Source organism: Heterodontus francisci, chromosome 1 (genome assembly GCF_036365525.1).
Source record: "Heterodontus francisci isolate sHetFra1 chromosome 1, sHetFra1.hap1, whole genome shotgun sequence".
Classification (NCBI taxonomy): Eukaryota; Metazoa; Chordata; class Chondrichthyes; order Heterodontiformes; family Heterodontidae; genus Heterodontus; species Heterodontus francisci.
The window spans coordinates 109477915-109504862 of record NC_090371.1 but is presented as its reverse complement, the minus strand read 5'-3'; the positions used below and the strand labels follow the sequence as shown (position 1 = coordinate 109504862).

Below are 26948 nucleotides of genomic sequence, written 5' to 3'. Positions count from 1 at the left end.
CTAAGGGTAATAGGTCCTTCCCATTCACTCTACCTAGGTCCCTCAGTTTTATTCACCTCAATTAAATCTCCACTCAGCCTCCTCTGATCTAAAGAAAACAACTCGAGCCAACCCAGTCTTTCCTCATAGCTAAAATTCTACATTCCTGACCACATCCTTGTAAATCTCCTCTGTACATTCAAGAAAGATGGTAGAAGGAAACCAGGGAATTATAGATCAGTTAGCTTAACTAGTATCAGGAAATTGCTAGATCCTATAAGTAAGGATAGAGTGACTGAGCACCTTGAAAATTTTCAGCTGATTAGAGAGAGCCAACATAGACTTGTAAAGGGTAGGTCTTCATGATGGATCTGATCGAATTTTTTTTGATGAGGTGACTAAAGTAGCGGAAAGGGGAATGGTAAGACATGTTATTTATATGGACTTTCAGAAAGCAGTTGATAAAGTCCTTCATAACAGACCATGGCTAATGTTGAAGTTCATGAAATTGAAGGCAAATTATTGACCTAGTTAGGAAACTGGCTGAGCGGTAGGAGACAGAGAGTAGGGATAATAGGCAGGTACTCTAATTGGCAGCATGTGACTAGTGTCCCGCAAGGAAGTGCTGGAGCCTCAAATAGTCACACTACTTATTAACGACTTAGATGACAGTATAGAAAATCCACATATCCAAATTTGCCAATGACACAAAGATAGGCAGTATTGTCAGCAGTGTAAATGGAAGCATATTACAAAGAGATATTGATAGATAAAGTGAATGGGAAAAATTGTAGCAAATGTATTTCAATGTAGGCAAAGTGAGGTCATCCACTTTGAACCTAAAGAGGATAGTACAGGATACTTTCTAAATGGTGAAAAGCGAGAAATAGTGGAAGTCCAAAGCGACTTGGAGGTCCAGGTACACAGATCATTAAAATATCATGAGCAAGTACCGAAAATAAGTCAAAAAGACTAATGGAATGCTGGCCTTTATGCCTAGAGGACTAGAATGCAAGAGGTTAGAAGCCAAGCTCCAGAATTTTACGGTGGATGGATGGGAGCCAGACTCCGACGTGAAAGTCAGTGGGGAACCCGCTTCCGCCTAGCCTGGGGATCCGTCCCGTATTTTACGGATCCCCGGGCTTTAATTGTCCCGAGGCGAAATTTCCACCCATTTGAGCTGCCAGCCAATCAGCGGCTGGCAGCTCTTAGTCCCAGCAGCACCACCAGGAGCGGTGGCCACTGCTGGGACTGCAACTCAGCCGATGCCATGGATCGAGGAGGGAAGGTAAGTAGGGGCATGCCTCACCAGGGGGATTGGTCCTTCCCTGGTGAGGCTGGAGTGGTCCTTTGGGAGGAGGGGGGTGTCTTGAGTCCCAGGGGTGGGTTGGGAGGTTGGGACAGCCCTCAATCGGGCATCCTGTGCCCGACTGCCATGCCCCTCCCACCCCGGGGCACAGAAAGGCTGGCAACTATTGCTGGGCGGCCTTTCACATCCCCAGCACACCCTTGCCACGGGTAAAATACTGTGGAGGCGGGCGAGGGCCCTTAAGTGGCCGTTAAGTGGCCACTTAAGGGTCGATTGATCTCCCACCCCTGCCTGACCGCCGTAAACTTGTCCGGAGACGGAATTGGGGCGGGTAGGCCTCCTGGAGCCTGCCGCTCAATTTTACGCCGCCCCCACGCCACCATCCGACCCGCTGGGGCAGCGTAAAATTCCGGCCACAAAGTCTGGTTAAACTACATCTGGAATACTGCAGGCAGTTCTGGGTGCCACAACTTAGGAAGGATATATTGGTCTTGGAGGAAATGCAGTGTATATTTACTAGAATGATACCTGAACTCCAAGAGTTAAGCTACAAGGAGAGATTAAACAAACTATTGTGGCATTCCCTGGAATTTAGAAGGCTAAGGGATAAGTTGATAGAAATTTTCAAGATATTAAATAGAAACTATTTCCAATAGTTGGGGAGGCTAGGACTAGGGGGCAGAGTCAAATAAAATAGAACCAGACCTTTCAGAATTGAAATTAGGAAACTCTTCTTAATGCAAGGTAGAAGAAGTTTGGAACTCTCTTCTGCAAATGGCAATTGATGCTAGGTCAATTGTTAATTTTAAAACTGAGAATGAGAGATTTTTGTTAGCCAAAGGTATTAAGGGATTTGGTGAAAAGGTGGATATATGGAGTTAAGTCACAGATCAGTCATGATCTCAATGAATGGTGGAATGAGCTCAAGGGGCTAAGTGGCCTACTCATGTTCCTATGTTCCTGCCTTCGCTAGTGCGATCACAGCCTTCCTGTAATGTGACCAGAACAGTACGTAGCACTCTAGCTGCTGCCTAACTAGTGTTTTAACCTAATCAAGCATGGCCTTCCTATTCTTATATTCTATACACCAACCAATAAAGGAAAGCATTCCAACCTGTCCTGTTACTTTCAGGGATCTGTGGGCATGCACTCCAAGATCCCTCTGTTCCTCTCTACTTCTCAGCATCCCACCATTTATTGTGCATTCCCTTGCCCTACTTGCACTCTGTGCATTATCTCACACTTTTGTAGATTGAATTCCATTTGCCACTCATCTGCCCACCTGAGCAGTCCATTTCTATCTTCCTGCAGTCCACAGTTTTCTTCCTATCAACCACACAGCCAATTTTCATATCATCTGCAAACTTCTTAATCATGTCCCCTACGTTTATGTCTAAATCAGTGATATATATATAATGTGTATATCACGTGTGCATGCTAGTGTGGGCACGTCGTATCTTCTTTAAACCTGAGAGGCGGCACAGTGGCACAGTGGTTCCGCAGCCTCATAGCTCCAGGGACCCGGGTTTGATTCTGGGTACTGCCTGTGTGGAGTTTGCAAGTTCTCCCTGTGACCGCGTGGGTTTTCGCCGGGTGCTCCGGTTTCCTCCCACAGCCAAAGACTTGCAGGTGATAGGTAAATTGGCCGTTGTAAATTGCCCCTAGTGTAGGTAGGTGAGAGGGAATATGGGATTATTGTAGGGTTAGTATAAATGGTTGGTTGCTGGTCGGCACAGATTCGGTGGGCTGAAGGGCCTGTTTCAGTGCTGTATCTCTAAATAAAATTAAAATAAATAAAATAAAATAAAATAAATAAAAAATAACAAAAGGCAAGGGACCTAATAATGAGCCCTGCAGAACCCCACTGGAAACTGCCTTTCAGTTACACAAACACCCATCCAACATTATGCTTTACTTCCTAACACTGAGCCAATTTTGGTTTCAACTTGCCACTTGCTCTTGTATCCTATGGGCATTTACTTCTCTGACCAAAATAAAAGCAAAATACTGCGGATGCTGGAAATCTGAAATAAAAACAAGAAATGCTGGAACCACTCAGCAGGTCTGGCAGCATCTTTGGAAAGAGAAGCAGAGTTAACGTTTCGGGTCAGTGACCCTTCTTCGGAACTCCGAAGAAGGGTCACTGACCCGAAACGTTAACTCTGCTTCTCTTTCCAAAGATGCTGCCAGACCTGCTGAGTGGTTCCAGCATTTCTTGTTTTTACTTCTCTGACCAGTCTGTCATGTGGGACCTTGTCAAAAGCCTCGTCAAAATCCATGTAGGCTACATCAAATGCTTGACCCTCATCGACTATCATCATTAACTGCTCAAAAAATTCAAAGCAAGTTAGTCAGACATGACCTTCCTTTAACAAATCATGCTAAGTCTTCTAGATTAATCTGTGGCTAAGTGATGATTTATACCATCGTTCAGAATTTTTTCGAATTATTTACCAACTGCTGAGGTTAAACTAACTGACCTGTAATTACTCGCTCTATCCCTTTCCCCATTATAGAACATAGAACATAGAACATACAGCACAGAACAGGCCCTTCGGCCCACAATGTTGTGCCGATCCTTTGTCCTCTGTCAAGGACAATTTAATCTATACCCCATCATTCTCCTTTATCCATATACCTATCCAAAAGCCTTTTGAAAGTCCCTAAAGTTTCTGACTCAACAACTTCCCCGGGCAAGGCATTCCATGCCTCGACCACTCTCTGGGTATTAGAGATATTAAAACCATAGATTCAGCAGGAAGATGTCAGGGATGAGAGATTATAGTTATCAGCAGACACCACAACTATTTCTACTGGAACAGGGAAGTCGAAGAGGAGACTCAACAAATGTTTTTAAAATTCCGAAGGGCTTTGAGAAAGTAAATAGGCAAAGACTTCCCACAAGCTGGTCCATCAGTGACCAGGGATCATCAATTTAAAATTATCACTAAAGCAGTGAAGAAAGATTTTAGGAAAAATTTATTTTTATGCAGAAGGTTGTTGCTTTACCACAGAGAATGTTTCAGTCAGAAAACATTACATTCTTTAAAGGGGAAAAAAAAATCAGATAGCTATTTGAAACCGAATAAGATACATGGCTATGGAAGCAGTGGGATTAATTATTAGTTGCTCTAGTGAAGGGCCGGCGCAGACACAATAGGCTGAATGTGCTGTAAACTCTTATCCTTTTATATATGTTTCCATTTTAACAGTCTGCCTAAACATACCACAGATAATGTCCAAAGCACAGAGTGTGATATCACTGAAGCAGTTAAAAGGCCCCTTGCCCACTTTCTTCTCCAATTTCCTCAGTAAAATATTGGTCTGTTCATTCATAACCTCCAGAAAGTCCATCAGAATTGTAAAGTGAAATGTCGGAGTTATCAATTTTCTCCTAGCACGCCATTTATTTCCTGTACTACAAAGAAAAGAATAGGAAATTATTTCTATGTGATAAGGCACCATTTTAATGCAAGTCATTTTAATAAAATAATTATAGAGAACGCCAACCTCAAATCATAAGCTGTGATAAAACATTAATTCCCTCCCCCAGTGTTTGCCGCACCACAAACTTTTGCACTGGCCAGTGTGACAAATTGAAGCAGATTATTTATGACGAAATCGAGAAATTAGGCCAAACCCCCAATATTCCACAAATAAAATCCTTTGTATGTATCTAATTTAATCGTGTGAAGTAAATCAGTTGCAAAGCACTAAATACACTTTCAATATACTAGCAGAGAGTCGAGTTATATACAAGTGAATTAAGCGTTTGAAAATGACCAGTGAATTATACAAACTTATATCATGGAATAATACTAAAAAAAAACAGTTGTTTGGGTCTTAATTTGCAATTAAACAATGATATTTTGACTCTTTCAATCAAAAAGTAAAATGCTGTTATTCTATAGTAGTATAGAATTATACAGCATGTAAGGAGATCATTCGGCCCACCGTGTCTGTGACAGCTCTTTTAAAGGGATATCCAATTAGTACCACTTTTTGTTTTATTCGTTCATAGGATGTGGGCATCACTGACAGGACCAACATTTATTTCCCACCCCTAATTTTCCTTGCGAAGGTGGTGGTGAGCTACCTTCTTTAACCAATAGTCCATGGAGTTCCAGGATTTTGGCCCAGCAACAGTGAATAAAGCAATATAGTTCCAAGTCAGGATGGCGTGTGACTTGGTGGGGAATTTGGATGTGGTGGTGTTCCCATGCGCCTGTTGCCCTTGTTCTTCTAGGCAATAGAGATCACGGATTTAAAAAATGCTGTCAAAGAAGCCTTGACGACGCATCTTGTAGATGCTACACCACTGTGTGCCTCTGGTGGAGGCAGTGAATGTTCAATATGGTGGATGAGGTGCCAATCAAGCTGGCTGCTTTGTCCTGTATGGTGTCAAGTTTCTCGACTGTGGTTGGAGCTGCACTCATGCGGGCAAGTGGGGAGGATTCCATCACACTCCTGAACTTGTGCCTTGTAGATGGTGGAAAGGCTCTGGAGAGTCAGGAGGTGTATAACTTGCCACAGAATACCCAGCCTCTGACCTGCTCATCGTCACAGTATATATGCGGCTGGCCCAGTTAAGTTTCTAGTCACTCCCCTACTCTTTTCCAAAAGCCCTGCAAACTTTTCCTTTTCAAGAATACATAACCCAATAGGACTATTGCAGAATGTGTTTCATTTAATTTCTTTAAAAAAAAAACAAAACTGACTTCAACATGGGACATATTAGTAGGAATTTGTGGCACGTCCCTCAGTCTTAGAGAGTGTTGCAATATGTTGTCTTACCACATTGAACACGTATCAAGTCGTATTCTTGGAACAGACCAGAGATTAGTGACACACCTTTTTTACACCAATATCAGATTTAAATAATTATTTCTATATTACAGCATGTCAAATGAAGATTAATGGGGTACAGCAGAGTGGTTATGTTTCAGGACTAGTAATCCAGAGGCCTGGACTAATTATACAGAGGCATAGGTGCAATTCCTGCCACAGGAACTGGGGAATTTAAATGCAATTAATTAAATAAACCTGTACTAAATGCTATAATCAGTAACAGTGATCATGAAACTACCGTATTGTTACTAATTTTCTTTAGGGAAGGAAATCTGCCATCCTTACCCTAAATGTGACTCCAGACCCACAGCAATGTGTTTAACCCTTAACTGCCCACTGAAATGACCTAGCAAAATACTCACTAAAATAGTTCTGGGGAGTTCTGATGAAAAGTCACAGGCCTGAAACGTTAATTCTGTTTCTCTCTTCACAGATGCTGCCAGACCTGCTGAGTATTGCCAGCACTTTCTGTTTTTATTAGCAAGATAGTATTCAGTTGTATTTAAGAAGGTAGCTCTCCACCACCACCTTCTCAATGGCAATAAGGAATGGGCAATAAATGCTGGCCTTGCTAGAGATGCTCATATCCCATGAATGAATAAAACCCATATGGATCATTTCATCTCAAGAAAAAAAAATTATACACACTATAGGGTAAAAGAAAGGCCTTTAGATGGAGGAGACAGAAATTAAACAAAACAGTTAATATCAGAGAGCAATAATTTTATTGGTATATAATGAAAGTAAAATGCTGCAGATGCTGGAAATCTGAAATAAAAACAAGAAATGCTGGAAATACTCAGCAGGTCTGGCAGCATCTGTGGAGAGAGAAGCAGAGTTAAAGTTTTAGGTCAGTGACCCTTCGTCAGAATTGGCAAATATTAGAAATAAAAGTAGGTTTTAAGCAAATAAAGCTGGGGTGAGGCAAGAGATAACAAAAGAGGTGTTGATAGGACAAGGTCACAGAGAATAACTGACCAGAAGGTCATGGAGCAAAGGCAAAAGGTATGTTAATGGTGTGGTGAAAGACAAAGTGTTAGTGCAGAGAGGGTTTTAATTGACAGAAAAATGAACAGCCCTGGCCCAAAGCACAAACATGAAAAAAAGTGAGTAGGCACAGTAGAAACAAACTAAACTAAAATTTGAAAAAATAGCAAATAAAAATTTAAATTAAAATTTAAAGGGAGGCCTGTCATGCTCTGAAATTCTTGAATTCAATGTTCAATCCTGCAGGCTGTAATGTGTCTAATCGGTAAATGAGATGTTGTTCCTTGAGCTTGTGCTGATGTTCACTGGAACACTGCAGCAATCCCAGGACAGAGATGTGGGCATGAGAGCAGGGGGTGGTGTGCTGAAATGGCCAGCAACCGGAAGCTCGGGGTCATGCTTACGGACTGAGTGGAGGTGTTCTGCAAAGCGGTCACCCAATCTGCGTTTAGTCTCCCCAATGTGGTGGAGCCCACATTGCGAGCAGCGAATACAGTATACTAAATTGAATGAAGTACAAGTAAAGTACTGCTTAGCACCACAGCCTCACAGTTCCAGCGACCTGGGTTCGGTTCTGGGTACTGTCTGTGCGGAGTGTGCAAGTTCTCCCTGTGACTGCGTGGGTTTCCTCCGGGTGCTCCGGTTTCCTCCCACATGCCAAAGACTTGTGAGTTGATAGATAAATTGCCCATTGTAAATTGCCCCCAGTGTAGGTAGGTGGTAGGCGAATTGAGGGAAGGTGGGGATGTGAGAGGGAAATGGGATTAATGTAGGATTAGTATAAATGGGTGGTTGATGGTCGGCGCGGACTCGGTAGGCCGAAGGGCCTGTTTTGGTGCTGTATCTCTCTATGACTCTATGAGTGTTTGAGGCCTTGGATAGTGAGGAGAGAGGAGGTAAATAGGCAGGTATTTCACCTCCTGCAATTGCAGTGGAAGGTGCTGTGGGAAGGGGACGAGGTGGTGAGGGCAATGGAGGAGCGGACCAGGGCGTCACAGAGGGAATGATCCCTTTGGAATGCTGACAGGGGAGGGGGAGTTGCGTTTGGTAGTGGCATCATGCTGGACGTGGCGGAGGATGATCCTTTGGATGTGGAGGCTGGTGGGATGGAAAGTGAGGACAAGGGGAACCCTGTCGTTGTTCTGGGAGGGAGGGGAAGGGGTGAGTGTAGAGGTGCGGGAAGTGGGCTGGACACAGTTGAGGGCCCTGTCAACCACAATGGGGGGGACTCCTCGGTAGAGGAAAAAGGAAGACATATCAGAAGCGCTGTCTTATTGGTATGTTCACTAATTAGGCAACCTGCCAAAAAAGCTGAACTTTCAGCTCAATTTATTTCCTAATCATACAGCACAGCACTGAACTCATTTATGACAGTTCACTTTGTGTAATGTAAAAGAACTGAACAAATAAAAAAAAGAGTGCAGTTTTACTGATACATGATCATCTGTACCTGTGTGAACAGATTAATGTTTTAAGATATAAACAGTTTATTTTTATTACAAACAAAAACATTCAGTTGCGAGATCACTGAACTACATTGATGCTTGGAGAGATGGGATTGGAAAGGCTGGCTAAGCTTAGGGTAGTAAAGACACCCAGTATGGATAGCTTGCATCCCAGGTTGCTAAAGGAAGTGGGAATAGAGATAGCAGAAGGGCTTGCCATGATCTTCCAATTTTCCCTGGATAAGGGGCAGGTGCAAGAGAATTGGTGAGTGGCAAATGTGACACCCTTATTCAAGAAAGACTGTAAAGACAGCCCTAGCAACTACAGGCCAGTTACTTTAACATCAATGGTGGGTAAGGTTTTAGAAATAATAATCAGGGGAAAAAATATCAACAGGCACTTGGAGAGGTTTGAGTTAATTGAGAATAACCAGCAAAGATTTACAAAAGGCAGATCAAGATTGACGAATCTAATTGAATTTTTTGATGAAGTAACAGAGAAGTTGATGAAGGGAAATGGTGGATGTTGTCATAGAGTCATAGAGAAATACAGCACCGAAACAGGCCTTTCGGCCCACTGAGTCCGTGCTGACCATCAACCGCCCATTTTTATACTAATCCTATATTAATACCATTTTTCCCTCTCACATCCCCACCTTCCCTCAATTCTCCTACCACCTACCTACACTAGGGGCAATTTTTTTTTTTAACAACGGCCAATTTACCTCTCAACCCGCAAGTCTTTGGCATGTGGGAGGAAACCGGAGCACCCGGAGGAAACCCACGCGGTCACAGGGAGAACTTGCAAACTCCACACAGGCAGTACCCAGAACCCAACCCAGGTCGCTGGAGCTGGAAGGCTGCGCTGCTAGCCACTGCGCCACCCTTGTCTATATGAATTTTAAGTAAGCATTTGATAAAGTACTACATAAAAGGCTGGTTAACAAAATTGAGGCTCATGGAATAAATAGGAGAGTCAGTGTCCAATTGGATTTTTAAAAATTGGCTTAAGGACAGAAAACAGCGAGTCGCAGTAAATGGTTGGTTTTCAGACTGCAGGATGGTAGACAGTGGTGTTCCCAAAGGGTCAGTGCTAAGTAAATGGTTGGTTTTCAGACTGCAGGATGGTAAACAGTGGTGTTCCCAAAGGGTCAGTGCAAGTAAATGGTTGGTTTTCAGACTGCAGGATGTGAGACAGTGGTGTTCCCAAAGGGTCAGTGCTAAGACCCTGTTTTTTTTTTACTATATGTAAATGACTTAGATCTTGGAATATACAGTGTTTTTTCAAAATTTGCTGATGATATCAAACTTAGAGGAGTGGCAAACAGTGAGGATCATATGAACCGCCTGCAACAGGGCATAGATAGGGTAGCAGAATGCGCAAACAAGTGGCGGATGGAATTTAATATAGACAAGCGTGAGATGATGTATTTTGGTAGAGAGGATATGGTGAGGCAATACAGATTAAATGGTACAGTTCTAAAGAGTGTGCAGGAACAGAGGGAACCTGGGAGTGCATGTATATCAATCTTTGAAGGTGGCAGGACATATTCAGAGGGTGGTTAGTAAAGCATATGAGATATTGGGCTTCATAAATAGAGGCTTTGAGTACAAGAGCAGGGAAGTTATGCTGAACCTTTATAAAACTCTGGATAGGCCACAACTAGAGTACTGCATCCAGTTCTAGTCACCACCCTTAAGGAATGATGTGAGGGTCCTTGAGAGGGTACAGAGGGGAGTTACCAGAATGGCTCAAGGGATGAGGGATTTTAGTTACAAGATTATGTTGGAGAAGCTGGGGTTGTTCTCCTTGGAGCAAAGGGGATTGAGGGGAGATTTGATAGAGGTGTACAAGATTATGATAGGCTTAGATAAGTTAGACAAAGAAAAACTATTTGCATTAACTGATGGTACAAGGACTAGGGGACACAGATTGAAGGTTTTGGGCAAAAGATGCAGAGGGAACGCGAGGAAGAACTTTTTTACACAGCGAGTGGTAATGATCTGGAATTTACTGCCTACAAGGGTGGTGGAAGCAGCGTCAATCAAAGGAAATTGGATGGGCACTTGAAAGGCTATGGAGATCGAGTGGCGAAGTGGGACTAACCGGATTGCTCTGCAAAGAGCTGACATAGACCCAATGGCCTCCTTCTATGCTGTAAATAATGACTCTAATTAATCCCAGTTCCAAACTGCCTTTATTTCATAGCAAGACACATTGGGTAATTGTGTAGAACAGGCAATATTAATGAGGTCGCCTGTTACACATCATTGACTTCAATGGAAATAAAAATCAGCAGAGATGAGGAAAAGACAACTGAATCGACAGCATCTGTTTTGCAAAGTTAAAATTACTTCCCCATTGTATCTCCAATATTTGCAAAGGTAGGTGTGCTGAACTCTAATGGTTTCACAATTGAGCCAACTGATAACACAAGGTTTCATTAAGGTAGGTCAGTAACATGCTCTCAACTTTTGTGAGATCAACAGATTTAAATCTACATTTCTCAAACTCATGACTCAGCTGTTGCCTGGCAGCCAAATTCAGCACAATGAAATATAACTGCACTGTACTTCAGAATTCTCCCTCTCACATTACTACCACTTTCCATGTCCTAATGTTTCCACGTAAACATGAAGAGGAACATAACATATTGCTGCATATGAGTACGATTCTTATTCATATCACAATATTTGTCTCCTGGCCTCGTGTCATGCGCCAGTTAAATAGTTATTGTGTGGGTAAAGCCACAAATTCAAAGTTAGATGACTTTAAATAAATGTGTGCTCTAAGTAGTTGTTCAAAGGAACTAGCCAATCTTCGGAATTATGTACTATAGAATACAATAATCTAAGCCGCTTGTGCGGCGAGATGGAAGCATCTATTTCTCTGGTAGTGTAAAACTGATGAATTGAAGATAGGTGGCTTGAATGTCTGGTCCAAGAGAAAAAATGATGTTTTGTCAAAGATCTGATACTGATACCCAGTTTTGACTACAAATGACCAAATTTAATTGGCTTTAACTATAATTAATGGCATTTATCTAAAGATGCCAGTCACTCAATTGACAATTTACAGCAGGTATAGCATGACCCTTCTCAATGAAATGAGGGCACAAGTTGAGGGCAAAAATTCCCCATTTCACAAACATAACACAGATGATACCCGACAGAAAAAAAACTATGCAGTATCTCAACGGCATTATTGACCACGTCCTGGTTAAAGAGAACACAAAAAAAATTAGCAGCAAATCCCCTACCTGCCCTCTACCCTGCAAAAGCAAGAGTGACAGAGAGACTGAAGCAGAGGAGAGGAGCAAACAAAATGTTTAAAACATATTCAAGATTAACAAACTTTTAAAAAGACACACTAAACATACTTAAATGTTATTTTGCATGACTACTACCTCCCATACGTCTTTGATACAGGACACAGACCTACAGAAGATGACAGCTAACAACAGCAATGCTCAGTTGCTACTATCTGTACAATAAAACTGCCTTTCATATGGTAACAGCGGATAAACGCATCATTTTTTAGGGTTAGTAAGAATTATAAAAATCAAAGATTACCTCTGTATTACCTATGATAACTCTCCAGAATATTACTCTAATATAATCCTGGACACTGTGTTTTGGCCACAGCAAAGGCTATTTCAGATGCATACATACAGATGTGCAAACAATACCTTGTCAGAAGCCCAGTACCAAGCCAGGGGTGAAGAAACTTGTATGCATAGGATTTATCAAGGTGCCTGGAACTACTCAACACCACCTACAGGATTACAAGACAATACACTGTTAGGTTCCTCACTTGTCTGTACTTTTAATACATCCTCAATAATATGTGTTTGCACAAAACAGACATCATATACTACGACCATGTTCTATTTTAGTTGTTCAAAATAAAATACCCAAAGACACTCTTCGCCATCATTAAAGTTTGAGCAACTCAGGATCAACAGTGTGCTGACTCCACTGAAGTACAATATTGTGAACATTTATAAATTCCAGATACGCTGCCAGATCCTGAAGATGTTATTTGCAGTTCAAAAATGTTAATTTCTACTAAAGCAAAGATCACTCAAAAAAGTTTTCTATATCAGCACTCCAGCAGGAGTGGCTGTACCATCTACATTACAATGTTGCACTCAATGCAGGCCTGGTGAAGTACAAAGGCCATGAGGGTACAGCCTGCACTTATTTTTCTTAAATGTTGCTCATGGATGGTCCAGTTTCTGATATTTGCCACAGTCCCACTGCAGCCATAAACATAACAGCACTTTCCCTATTGCTGGAATATAGCAAGTTCGGTTACATATTAAATTATATTACTGACAAACTAAAAGCTGAAACTATGCAGAGCATGCACAGCGCACACAGTTAGGTCAGAGTTAGAATACTGTGCACAGTTTTGGGCTCCACAGGTATAGAAAGTACATTAAAGCCACAGAAAAGATACAAGATAGATTCCCCACAATAATACCAGGGATCAAAAACTATAGATATAAGGACGAGCTTGAGATACTGCGCTTATTTGCACTGGACCAGAGAAGAGATTTAAAGAAGGTTTTTAATATTATGAAAGGTTTTGACCGGCTGGCTATAGGAAGACTATTCCCTCGAGTGTCAATAACAAGTGATTCATTAAAAATTATTACTGAGTGAGGACGACGATGTCAAGGACAGTCACCCTTATGTTTGGAATTAAGCTCATCTGTCCATATTTGGACCAAGACTGTAAACGAGGTCTGGATCAGAGTGGTCCCAGTGGAACGCAAACTGGGCATCAGTGACCAGGTTACCAGTGAGTACGTGCCACTTGAAAGCACGATCACGACATCTTCCATCACTTTGCTGATAATTGAGAGTAGATTGAAGGGTCAGTAATTGGTTGAATTGGATTTGTTCTCACTACTGTGGACAGGGTATATCTGGGAAATTTTCCACTTTGTTGGATAGATGCCAGCGTTGTAGCTGTACTGAAACTGCTTGTCTAGAGACACGGCAAGTTCTGTAACACAAGTCTTCAGCAATACAGTCGCGATGTTGTCGGGGCCCAAATATAGTCTTTACTGTATCCAGTGCACCGAGCTGTTTCTTGATATCACGTGGAGTGAATTTAATTGGCTGAAAGCTGGCTTCTGTGATGCTGGAGACCTCAGGAGGAGGCCAAAATGGATTATCCACTTGGCACTTCTGACTGAAGATGGTTGAAAACACTTCAGCCTTGTCTTTTGCACTCATGTGCTAAGCTCTGCCATGGATTAGGATTAAGAGTCGCATCCTCCTTCCATTACTTGTTTAATTGTCCGTTACCACTCATGTCAGGATGTGACAGAGCAACAGAGTTTTTATCAGTGCTTCTTCTGAGTGGTGTTCAACATTGCAGATTATTAATTCATCCGCTGAGAGAGGGCAGTAGGTGGTAAGCAGCAGGAGGTTTTCTTGCCCATGTTTGACCTGATGCCTTAAGACTTCACGGAGTCCAGAATCAGTGTTGAGGACTCATCAGCTCTAATGTGTCCTGTCCCACAAGCAGGACAGACTGACACAGGGGATGGTGAAGGTCTCTGGGTTGTTAGTTGAAAGGTATGATTATGTCAAGCTGTTTATTAACTAGTCTTTGGGACAGCTCTACCAATATTGGCACAAGTATCCAGATGTTAGTGAGGAGAACTTAGCAGGGTCAACCAGGCTGGGTGTGCATTTGTTGTGCCCAAATCTGGTGCCTAGGTCAATTGCAGGTGTTGTCTATAGTGGTTTTGATTTATTATTTGTTTATAGGATGTGGGGTGTTGCTGGCAAGGCCAGCATTTACTGCCCATCCCTAACTGCCCTTGAGAAGATAACGGTGAGATGCCTTCTTGAACAGCTACAGTCCATCTGGTGCAGGTACACCCACAGTGCTGTTAAGAAGGCAGTTCCAGGATTTTGACCCAGTGACAGTGAAGGAATGGTGATTAATTCCAAGTCAGGATGGTGTGTGACTTGGAGCGGAACTTGCAGGTGGTGGTGTTCCCTTGTGCCGACTGCCCTTATTCTTCTAGGTGGCAGAAGTCACAGGTTTGGAAGGTGCTGTCAAAGGAGCTGTGGTGAGTTGCTGCAGTGCATCTTGTAGATGGTATACACTGTAGCCATTGTGTGCCTCTGGTGGAGCAGTGACTGTATAAACTGGTGGAGTGCGTGCTAATAAACCAGGCTGCTTTGTTCCAGATGGTGTCTAGTTTCTTTTTTCATGGGATGTGGGCATCGCTGGCAAGTTCAGCATTTGTTACCCATCGCTAATGGGCTTTAACAACTGAGTGGCTTGCTAGGCCATTTCAGACGGCAGTTAAGAGTCAACCACATTGCTGTGGGTCTGGAGTCACATGTAGGCCAGACCAGGTAAGAACAGCAGATTTCTTTCCATAAAGGACATTAGTGAACCAGATGGGTTTTTAGAATAATGATAGCTTCCTGGCACCATTACTGAGAATAGTTTTCAATTCCAGGATTTTTTAAATTAAATTCCACCAGCTGGCATGGTAGGATTTGAACCTAGCCTGGGCCTCCAGATTACCAGCTCAGTGACATTACCATTACACCACTATCGCCCCAGTGTTGTTGGAACTGCACTCATCCAGGCAAGTGGAGTGTATTCCATCACACTCCCGACTTCACAGAATTGTTATGGTGCAGAAGGAGGCCATTCAGCCCATCATGTCCACAACAGCTCGCCGAATGAACAATTCAGCTCATGCCGTTCCCCTGTCTCTCCCTGTAAACCTGCACATTCTTCCTTTTCAGATAAGATTTGCACCTTGTAGATGGTGGACAGGCTTTGGGGAATCAGGAGGGGAGTTACCACAGAATTCCCAAAATCTTACCTGCTGTTTCAGTTCGAACATGTATTTATGCAGCTGGTCCAGTTGTTACAACTGATGTCAGAGAAGTGCACTGTCTTTTCTAGTTCCACTTCTCCACAGGTCACAACATATATTTAAATGTTTACCCAGTTACCAATGCAGTCAATCATATACTCTACTCTTTGTCCCAGAATAAAATACAGCAACCAGGTTTCTTTAATAAACAACAAAAGTACCAGTTTATTACAAAACAAGACTTAGCCAGTAACACACAGATTGAAATATGAAAACTTCCATTTAATACCCCCATACACAAACTCACATACAACTAAAAAAAAGAAATTCTCTCTGCAGAGCTCTGTTACAAAAAGATGACAAAAAAGAATACTTTGACCAAATACTTGTTAATGCTTGAAGAAAAAAAAGGATATAGAAGGATGTCAGTTGTCCCTTTTGGTCTGATGCCAGGTATAGGGTGAGTGGTCACTGGGATCTTTTTAGAAGCAGTTCATTCTGGAGAGATCGAGAAATAGTCTGGTAGGTTTTCCAGCAGAAATGCTGCATCAGGGGCTTCTGCTATCACACTCTGGTTTCACAGAATTTTTTCCAAAGACGAGGAAAGAGGTACTGACACACTGGACCTCTCAGGGTCTCTTAGGGAAGTGCAGGAAAGATGAGCTGGGGTTTTATTCCTTGGCAGGTTGATCTTCAACTGCTTTTCAAACACTGTCCATACCTCAAGTGAACCAAAACATCATCTCAGAAGCGAAACCAAACAGCAGGTCAGAACCTCCTGACCACTATAAATCTTAACATGCCACTTCTCTGTAAACATCTTCCCCAGGTCACCAAGGTTTCTGTTGATTATTTATCATAAGGCACGTGACATCCAGTAAAGCTTGTTTTCAAACACAACATCTCAGGGTCCTTTTAGTGAACTGTGCAGTGCACAGTGGCACAGTGGTTAGCACCGCAGCCTCACAGCTCCAGCGACCCGGGTTCAATTCTGGGTACTGCCTGTGTGGAGTTTGCAAGCTCTCCCTGTGCCTGCGTGGGTTTCCTCCGGGTGCTCTGGTTTCCTCCCACGTGCCAAAGACTTGCAGGTTGACAGGTTAATTGGCCATTATAAATTGCCCCTAGTATAGGTAGGTGGTAGGGAAATATAGGGACAGGTGGGGATGTGGTAGGAATATGGAATTAGTGTAGGATTAGTATAAATGGGTGGTGGATGGTCGGCACAGACTCGGTGGGCCGAAGGGCCTGCTTCAGTGCTGTATCTCTAAACTAAACTAAACTAAAAGTCCAGCATCTATGAAATCTTCAGCCTTCCAAAATTGAATCCACTTTCACCATTTAAATAAGAGTCCTCAAAAATTTAACAAAAAATGGAAGCACTTTTGTAACACAGTTAAGTTTCTGGTCAATGGTGATCCCCAGGATGTTGATGGTAGGAAATTCAGCAATGGTAATGCCATTGACTGTCAAGGGAGGAGGGTTAGGTTCTCTTTTGTTGGAAATGGTCATTGCCTGACATTTGTGTAGCATGAATGTTATTTGCCACTTATCAGCCCAAGTCTGAATGTTGTCCAGGCCTTGGTGCATGCAGGTACAGATTGCTTCATTATCTGAGGAGTTGCAAATGGAACTGAACACTACACAATCAAACATCTACATTTCTGATCTTATGTGGACAGGTCATCGATAAAGCTGGTTAAGATGATTGGGCTTAGGATACTACCGTGAGGAATTCCCACAGCGCAGTACTGGTGCTGAGATGATTGGCCTGCAATAACCATAAACATCTTCCTGTTTTTTGTGGACAGAACATAACGTGCACAATTTTCCACATTGTCATGTAGATGCCAGTGCTGTAGCTGAACATGAACAGCTTGGCTAGAGGTGTGGCTAGTTCTGGAGCACAAGTCTTCTGCACTACAACTGGGATGGTTGTGGTTGTTGGGGGTCAATCATCTCAGCCCCAGGACATCACTGTAGGAGTTCCTCAGGTAGTGTCCTAGGCCCAACCATCTTCAGGTGCTTCGCCACGGACCTTCCCTCTAACATAAGGTCAGAAGTGGGGATGTTCGTTGATGATTGCACAATGATCAGCACCATTCATGACTCCTCAGATACTGAAGCAGCCCACGTCCATATGCAGCAAGACCTGGACAACACCCAGGCTTGGGCTGATAAGTGGCAAGTAACATTCACGCCATACAAGTGGCGGGCAATGGCGACCTGCAACAAGAGAGAATCCAACCTTCTCCCTTTGACATTCAATGGCATTACCATCACTGAATCCCCCACTATGAACATCTTGGCGGGTAACAATTGATCAGAAACTGAATTGGAGCAGCCATATAAATACTGTGGCTACAAGAGCAGGTCAGAGGCTGGGAATTCTACAGTGAGTAACTCACCTCCCACCTCCCCAAAGAAGATACAAGTCAGGAGTGTGATGGAATACTCTCCACTTGCTTGGATCAGTGGAGCTCCAATAACACTCAAGAAGCTCGACACCATCCCGGACAAAGCAGCCTGCTTAATTAGCACCCCATCTACCACCTTCAACATTCACTCCCTCCACCACTGGCATACAGTGGCAGCAGTGTGTACCATCTACAAGATGCAAGGCAGCAACTCGCCAAGGCTCCTTCCAAACCCGCAACCTCTCCCACCTAGAAGGACAAGAGCAGCAGATGCACGGGAACATCACCTCCTGCAAATTCTCCTCCAAGCCATACACTATCCTGACTTCGAACTACATCACTGTTCCTTCACTGCTGCTGGATCAAAATCCTGGAACTCCCTTCCTAACAGCACTGTGGGTGTACCTACCTCAAATGGACTGCAGTGGTTCCAGAAGGCAGTAGCTCACCACCACCTTCTCAAGGGCAATTAGGCAATAAATGTTGGCCTAGCCAGTGATGCCCACATTCCCTGAAAGAATAAAACAAATGTTGTCCAGGGCCCATACCCTTTGCAGTATCCAGTCACTTCTTGATATCATGCGGAGTGAATTGAATTGGCTAAAGACTGGCATGTGATCCTGGGGACCTCAGGAGGAGACTGAGGTGGATCACCCACTTGGCCCTTCTGACTGAAGTTGGTTGCAAATGCTTCAGCCTTGTCTTTTGCAGTCACCTGCTGGGCTCCCCCATCACTGACGATGCGAATGTTTTTGGAGCCTCCTCCTCCCGTCAGTTGTTTCAATTGTTCACCACCATTCACAACTGGATATGGCAGGACTGCAGAACTGTGATCTAATCCATTGGTTGTGGGATAACTTAGCTCTCTCTGTAGGATGCTGCTTCTGCTGTTTAGCATGCATGAATTGTAGCTTCTCCAAATTGGCATCTCATTTTTAGGTATGCCTGGCGCTGCTCTTGGCATGTTTTCCTGCACTCCTCATTGAACCAGGGTTCATCGCTTGGCTTGATGGTTATGGTAGCATGAGGGAAATACCAGGCCATAAGGTTACAGGTTGGCATGGAATACAAGTCTGCTGCTGATGGCCCAAGGCCTCATGGATGCTCAGTTTTGAGCTGCTAGATTGGTTCTGAATCAATTTCCTTTAGCACAATTGTAGTTCCACACAATCTGCTGGAGGGGGTCCTCAGTGTGAAGCTGGGACTCTGTCTCCACAAGTACTGTGCAGTGGTCACTCCTACTGATACGGTCATGGACAGATCCATCTGCAACAGGTAGATTGGGGAGAATAAGGTCAAGTAGGATTTCCCTCGTGTTGGTTCTCACACCATCTGCCGCATGCCCTGTCTTGCAGATATATTCTTCAGGACTCAGCCAGCTCAGTCAGTGGTGGAGCTACCGAGCCCTCTTGATGATGGACTCTAAAGTCCCACACCCAGAGTATATTCTGTTCAATGTGGAGGAGCACTGATTCATCAGTTGAGGCAAGGTGGTTGGAGGTAACCAGCAGGAGGTTTCCTTGACCTGAAGCCATGAGACTTCATGCGGTCGAGTCATATTAAGGACTCCCAGGGCCACTCGCTCCTGAATGTATACCACTGCCCTGTCACCTCTAGTGGTAAGACACGTTATGAAAGTGTATCCATTTTTAAATATTTTTTGAGGACTCGTGTTGGGTAAAAATTCTGGAAATGGATTTCATTTTAAAGACTGAAGAGATTCCATAGAGCTGGACTTAGTATTTTTTTTTTTAAATTGTCACTGGAAGGACTTGAGATCTTGTTTATAAACAACCCCTTACTGGATGTCATATGCCTTAAGCCAAATAAATAGCAAGAGCCTTGGTCACTAGGAGAGTTGTTTACAGAGAAGTGACATGTCAAGACTTATGGTGGTCAAGAAATAGTTTGTCTTGGATATTGTTTTGAGTCAGTTGGGCATAAGCCTGCTAAGGGAGAAGCCACCAGCTCATCCTTTTGCATCTCTTTGAGATACTCTGAGAATTCAGTTTCGGAAATAGAGAAACTGATGCCTCATTTTCCCTGAAAAGCCTGCCAGACTAAGCCTTGACGTTACCTGAAGAGAGCTGCTCCACAAAGATCCCACTGACAGCTGTCCACACGTATTTGGGACACCAGAATAAAGGGTCAACTGATATCATTCCATATCTTCCTTTGGCCAAAGTATTTTTATTGGTCTTTTTGTAAAAGAGATCTTTGCAGAGAAAGCTTCTTTATTTTTTCTTTAACTGGTGTGTGTGTCTGTGTGTATGTTGGGCTAACTTAGAAGGGAACGTTCATATTTCAATCTATGTTAATCCTTTGCATCTTAACTGAACAAGTCTTATTTTATAATAAATTAATAATTTTATTGGTTTATGAAAGAAACCTAGTTGGTGGACTATATTCTGAAATAAAAATAGAGTATATAATTGGCCGTATCAGTAACTGGGTAAATATTTAAACATGTTGTGACCCGTGGAGAATTGGAACTAGAGAAAGACAGTGCGCACTCCTCCCACTTCAGTTGTAACATATAATTGGGGACTCTATGAGGGATAACCCAAAACCAACAATGTGCAATTGTAAGTGGGATTGCCCATGAAATTCCTATGGCAGGACATGTGGGGATCCAGTAGACCCAATCATGAATAAGTCGACATTTTTACAGGCCAGGTCTTCACAAGGATGTGGTGCAGTTTTGTAAAACGTGCCATACATGCCAGATTCTGGGAAAACCACAACCTGCCATAAAACTGACACCTTCCATTCCCATACCAGTTTTTGGGGAACCATTTAGTAGGGTGTTAGTAGACTGTGCGGGACCTTTACAAAAACAAAAACGCGATATCAATATATACTCACTATTATGGATATTGTTATGGAAGTGATTCTGTTTTGTTAAAATATTTTTTGAGGAATTCAGTCAAACTGAATAAATGTGGGACCAGTTTATTTTTCAAGAGGGCACTGAAAGAACTAAAACAAAAACAAAAAGTGCTGGCAATACTCAGCAGGTCTGGCAGCATCTGTGGAGAGAGAAGCAAAGTTAACATTTCAGGTCTGTGACCTTTCATCAGAACTGGCAAAGGTTAGAAAAGAATTAGGTTTTAAGCAAATCTTTCACCTCAAGCATTAACACATGCTTTGCCTTTGTCCCAGGACAGATGTGTTATTTAATCTCTCCTGCCCTATCAAACACCTTCCCCTTTTTTCTCTCCCCACCTACTCCCCTTCACTTGCTTAAAACCTAATTCTTTTCTAACCTCACTTTGAAGACGACTGACAGAGTTGGCAGTGCCACGTTTCTCACAAAAGTAACTTTATTAAAGGGAAACTGGCAGGTTCCTTTAACACCCCAAGCTAAAGACCACACCAAACAAACAGTCATCTCCAATGCTGGGTGATGCCATTCAGGCTAAAACATGCTCCCACAACTTGCAGAGTCTAATGAACCAAAGTGGTAGCCAGTGTTCCTAACTGTGTGCTTTACCTTGATGTGCTGGTATACAGTGACACTTCGGAGGATCACCTGGAACAACTACAAGCTCTATTTAGGAAATTATGGTCGGCCGATTTGGTGATCAACCTTGCCAAAAGTGAATTTGCAAAAGTGCGGGTAACCTACCTCGGACATATAGAAGGACCAGGACAAGTGCTGTCAAGAACAGCAAAGGTACAAGCATTGATGGAGTTCCCTGCCCCTAAGACTAAACAAGAAATCATGAGGTTTTTGGGGATGTGCGGTTTCTACCTCAAGTTTGTACCAAATTTTAGCACTATAGCTGCTCCACTGATGGATTTGCTACAAAAAAAGAAAGCCAAGATAGTGTGGTCAGGAGAGTGTCTAGCATCTTTTGAGAGGCTGAAAGCAATTTTGATCAATGAACCAGTGTTGGCTGCCCCAAATTTCACTAAGCCCTTCAAGGTAGCGATTGATGTTAGCAACCTGGGGGTTGGTGCAGTCCTGTTACAAGATGATGAATCAGGCATAGAAAGGCCAATGGGATATTTTTCCAAAAAGCTAAATCACCAAAAAAGATACACAACAGTGGAGAAAGAAGCCCTGGGCTGTCTACTAGCTCTTAAACATTTTGAGGTATATGTCCACCACGACTACAGAAAGACACTGGTATATACTGATCATAACCCCTTAGCCTTTGTGGAAAAATTCAAAAACCAGAATGCCAGACTATTTCGATGGAGTTTACTACTGCAACCCTATCACTTAAAGATTATCCACATTGCGGGGAAAAATAATGTAATCTTGCTTTGAGTTACCAGAGTACAAAGATGGGACACGGCATAACTGTATTAGTTACAGGTAAAGAGTGAATGAGAATGAGTGTGTAAATGTGTTTTAATTTTTTTCTTTTTGTTCCATTCTTTGTAATGAAACGTACTCATTCCTCTAAGGATGGAGGCATTATGAAAATGCTTCCATTTTTAAATATTTTTGAGGATCTGTGTTTAAAAATTGTGGAAATTGATTCATCTGAAAGACTGAAGAGATTCCATAATGCTGGACTTTTTTTCTTTTTTAAAATGGTCACTGGAAGGACTTGAGATTTTATTTAGAAACAATCCCTTACTGGATGTCATATGCCTTAAGCTCAATAAAGAGCAACAACCTTGGTGACTAGGGGAGTTGTTAATAAAGAAGTGATGTGTCAAGATTTATGGCGGTCAAGAGATAGTTTAGTCTTGGATATTGTTTTGAATCAGTGGAGGGTAAACCTGCTAAGACAGCAGCCACCAATTCATCCTTTTCCATCTCTGAGAAACCCCGAGAATCCAGTTTGGGAAATAGAGATAAAAACAAGAAATGCTGGAAATACTCAGCAGGTCTGGCAGCATCTGTGGAGAGAAGCAGAGTTAACATTTCAGGTCAGTGACCCCCACAGATGCTGCCAGACCTGCTGAGTATTTCCAGCGTTTCTTGTTTTTATTTTAGATTTCCAGCATCTGCAATATTTTGCTTTTATTATTGGGAAATAGAGAAACTGATGCCACATTTCTCCTGAAAAGCCTGCCAAACTAAGCCCTGCGTCGCCTGAAGAGAAATGCTCCAAAAAGATGCCAGTGGCGCGTATTCGGGACACCAGAATCAAGGAACAACTGATATCACAGAATAATACAGTGCAGAAGAGGCCCTTCGGCCCATCGAATCTGCACCGATGCATTAAAGACACCTGACCTGTCGACCTAATCCGATTTGCCAGCACTTGGCCCATAGCCTTGAGTGTTATGACGTGCCAAGTGCTCATCCAGGTACTTTTTAAAGGATGTGAGGCAACCCGCCTCTACCACCCTCCCAGGCAGGGCATTCCAGACCGTCACCACCCTCTGGGTAAAAAAGTTCTTCCTCAAATCCCCCTTAAACCTCCCACCCCTCATCTTAAACTTGTGACCCCTCGTAACTGACCCTTCAACTAAGGGGAACAGCTGCTCCCTATCCACCCTGTCCATGCCCCTCATAATCCTGTACACCTCGATCAGGTCATCCCTCAGTCTTCTCTGCTCCAGCGAAAACAACCCAAGCCTATCCAACCTCTCTTCATAGCTTAAATGTTCCATTCTAAGCAACATCCTGGTGAATCGTCTCTGCACCCCCTCCAATGCAATCACATCCTTCCCTATAATACGGCGACCAGAATTGCACACAGTACTCCAGCTGTGGTCTTACCAAAGTTCTGTACAACTCCAACATGACCTCCCTGCTTTTGCAATCTATGCCTCGATTGATAAAGGCAAGTGTCCCATATGCCTTTTTCACCACCCTATTAACCTGCCCTTCTGCCTTCAGAGATCTATGGACAAACACGCCAAGGTCCCTCTGTTCCTCGGAACTTCCCAGTGTCAGGCCATTCATTGAATACTTCCGTGTCACATTCCTCCTTCCAAAGTGTATCACCTCACACTTTTCAGCATTAAATTCCATCTGCCACTTTTCTGCCCATTTGACCATCCCGCCTATATCTTCCTGTAACCTAAGACACTCCACCTCACTGTTAACCACTCGGCCAATCTTTGTGTCATCCGCGAACTTACTGATCCTACCCCCCACATAGTCATCTATGTTGTTTATATAAATGACAAACAATAGGGGACCCAGCACAGATCCCTGTGGTACACCACTGGACACTGGCTTCCAGGCACAAACAGCCGTCTGTCATCACTCTCGGTCTCCTACAGCTAAGCCAATTTTGAATCCACCTTATAAAGTTACCCTGTATCCCATGTGCATTTGCTTTCTTGATAAGACTTCCATGTGGGACCTTGTCAAAGGCTTTACTGAAATCCATGTAAACTACATCAACTGCACTACCCTCATCGACACACCTGGTCACATGCTCAAAAAATTTAATCAAATTTGTTAGGCATGACCTCCCTCTGACAAAGCCATGCTGACTATTCCTAATCAAATTTTGCCTCTCCAAGTAGGATGTGATAGACCCTTTAGAATTTTCTCCAATAGTTTCCCTACCACTGACGTGAGACTCACTGGTCTGTAGTTCCCTGGCTTATCTCTATAACCTTTCTTAAATAGTGGGACCACATCAGCTGTTCTCCAGTCCTCTGGCACCTCCCCCGTGGCCAGAGAGGAAGTAAAAATTAGGATCAGAGCCCCTGCAATCTCCACCCTCGCCTCCCACAGCATCCTGGGACACAAATCATCCGGACCTGGAGATTTGTTCACTTTTAAGCCTTGCAAAACCTCCAATACCTTGTCACTCCCTATGACAATTTGCTCAAGAACCTTATAGTCTCTCTCTCCAAGTTCCATATCTACATCCTCATTCTCTTGGGTGAAGACAGATGTGAAGTATTCGTTCAACACCCTACCAATGTCCTTTGGCTCCACCCACAAATTTCCCCCTTGGTCCCTAATGGGTCCTACTCTTTCCCTGGTTATCCTCTTCCCATTGATATACTTATAGAATATCTTGGGATTTTCCTTACTTTTACCAGCCAGAGCTTTCTCATATCCCCTCTTTGCTCTCCTAATTGCTTTCCTAAGCTCCATCCTATACTTTCTGTACTCCACGAATGCTTCCATTGATTTGCTCTCCTTGTATTTGCTAAAAGCCTCTCTTTTCCTTCTCATCGTACCCTGAATGTTTCTGGTCATCCATGGTTCTCTGGGCTTGTTGCTCCTACCTGTTACCTTCGAGGGAACATGTTGGGCCTGTACCCTCCCCATTTCCTTTTTGAATGCCCCCCACTGCTCTTCTGTAGATTTCCCGACAAGTAACTCTTTCCAGTCTACCTTGGCCAGATCCTGCCTTCTTTTACTAAAATTCACTCTCCTCCAATCCAAAACCTTTTTTTGCAACTTGTCTATTTCTTTCTCCATAACAAGCCTAAATTGTACCATGTTGTGGTCGCTATCACCAAAATGCACCCCCACCAACACATCAACCACCTGTCCGGCTTCATTCCCCAGAATTAGGTCCAGCATTGCACCCTCCCTTGTTGGATCCTCTACATATTGAGCTAAAAAGTTCTCCTGTATACATTTTAAGAACTCCACTTCATCTAAGCCCTTAACACGATGACTATCCTAATTAATGTTGGGAAAGTTGAAATCACCTAATATAATTACCCTAATATTTTTACACACCTCTGCAAATTGCGCACATATTTGCTCCTCAATTTCCCACTGACTATCTGGGAGTCTGTAATAAACACCTAGCAATGTGGCTGTCCCTTTTTTATTCCTAAACTCTACCCATAAAGCTTCATTTGATGCACCCTCTAAGATATCATCTCTCCTTACTGCAGTAACTGACTCCTTCACTAATATTGCAATGCCCCTTCCTCTTTTACCCCCTCCTCTGACTCGCCTGAAGATTCTATATCCCGGGATATTAAGCTGCCAATCCTGCCCCTCCCTCAACCATGTCTCCGTGATGGCTACTATATCACAATGCCACGTGTTAATCCTTGCCCTTAACTCATCCATTTTACCTGCAATACTCCTGGCATTACAGTAGAGGCCTTCCATCCTGGTCTTACTCCCTTGAAACTTACTTCCACTGTATTCCCTCTGACTTGTTCGCTTTCCTGTGTTTAGCTGTGTCCCTATTCTGCTAGAAGTCTGCATCCCCTCCCCCTGCCAAATTAGTTTAAACTCCTCCCAACAGCACTAGCAAACCCACCAGCAAGGATGTTAGTTCCCCTCTGGTTCAGATGTAGACCGTCCCCCTTGTACAGGTCCCACCTTCCCCAGAAACGGTCCCAGTGGTCCAGGAATCTAAAACCCTCCCTCCTGCACTGACTCTTAAGCCACGCATTCATCTGTGCTTTTCTCCTATTTCTATACTCGCTAGCACGTGGCACTGGGAGTAATCCAGAGATTACAACCTGAGAGGTCCTGCTTTTTCGTCTACTGCCTAACTCCCTGAATTCTTGATGCAAGACCTCATCCCTCTTTCTACCTATGTCATTGGTACCAGCATGTACCATGACCTCTGCCTCATCACCCTCCCCATTCAGGATGCACTGCAGCCGTTCAGGGACATCCAGGACCCTGGCACCAGGGAGGCAACACACCATCCTGGAGTCACGTTGATGGTCACAGTAGCGCCTATCTGTTCCCCTGACTATAGAATCCCCTATTACTATTGCTCTTCCTCTCTTTCCCCCTTCCTGTACAGACAGGCTGCTTGCGGTGCCAGAAGCTTGGCTCTATCCGCACTCCCTGGAGGAACCAGCCTCATCAGCCTCCAAAATGGAATACCGATTTGCGAGCGGGACCCCAGGGGACTCCTGAACTACCTGCCTGTTTCTCTTGGACTGTCTGGTGGTCACCCATTCCCTTCCTTCCTGAAGTCCCTTCAGCTGCGGTGTGACCACCTCTCTATACGTGCTATCTACAATGCTCTCAGACTCGCGGATGCTGCACAGTGTTTCCAGCTGCCGTTCCAGCTCTGAAACCCGAGTTTCCAGGAGCTGCAGCTGGACACACTTCCTGCACACATGCTGGTCCCGGGGACTGGAAATATTCCCGGATTTCCACATGCAGCAAGAGGAGCAAACCACGGCTTTAAGCTCTCCTGCCATGACTAAACCCTTTAAATTTAAAACTTTAGAAGACTAT

General features: G+C 43.5%; 1 protein-coding gene across 1 annotated transcript in view; it reads right to left on the bottom strand.

The window, feature by feature from the left end:
* The window catches only part of LOC137371574 (cytochrome P450 4V2-like), an 80487-nt gene that overhangs the window by 39293 nt on the left and 14246 nt on the right, over nucleotides 1-26948 (bottom strand). The window contains exons 3-4 of the mRNA XM_068034415.1: nucleotides 12258-12343; nucleotides 4516-4706 (exon numbers count right to left, since the gene is read on the bottom strand). Coding sequence (XP_067890516.1) covers nucleotides 4516-4706; nucleotides 12258-12343 — 277 coding nt within the window. The remainder of the gene's footprint in view (nucleotides 1-4515; nucleotides 4707-12257; nucleotides 12344-26948) is intronic.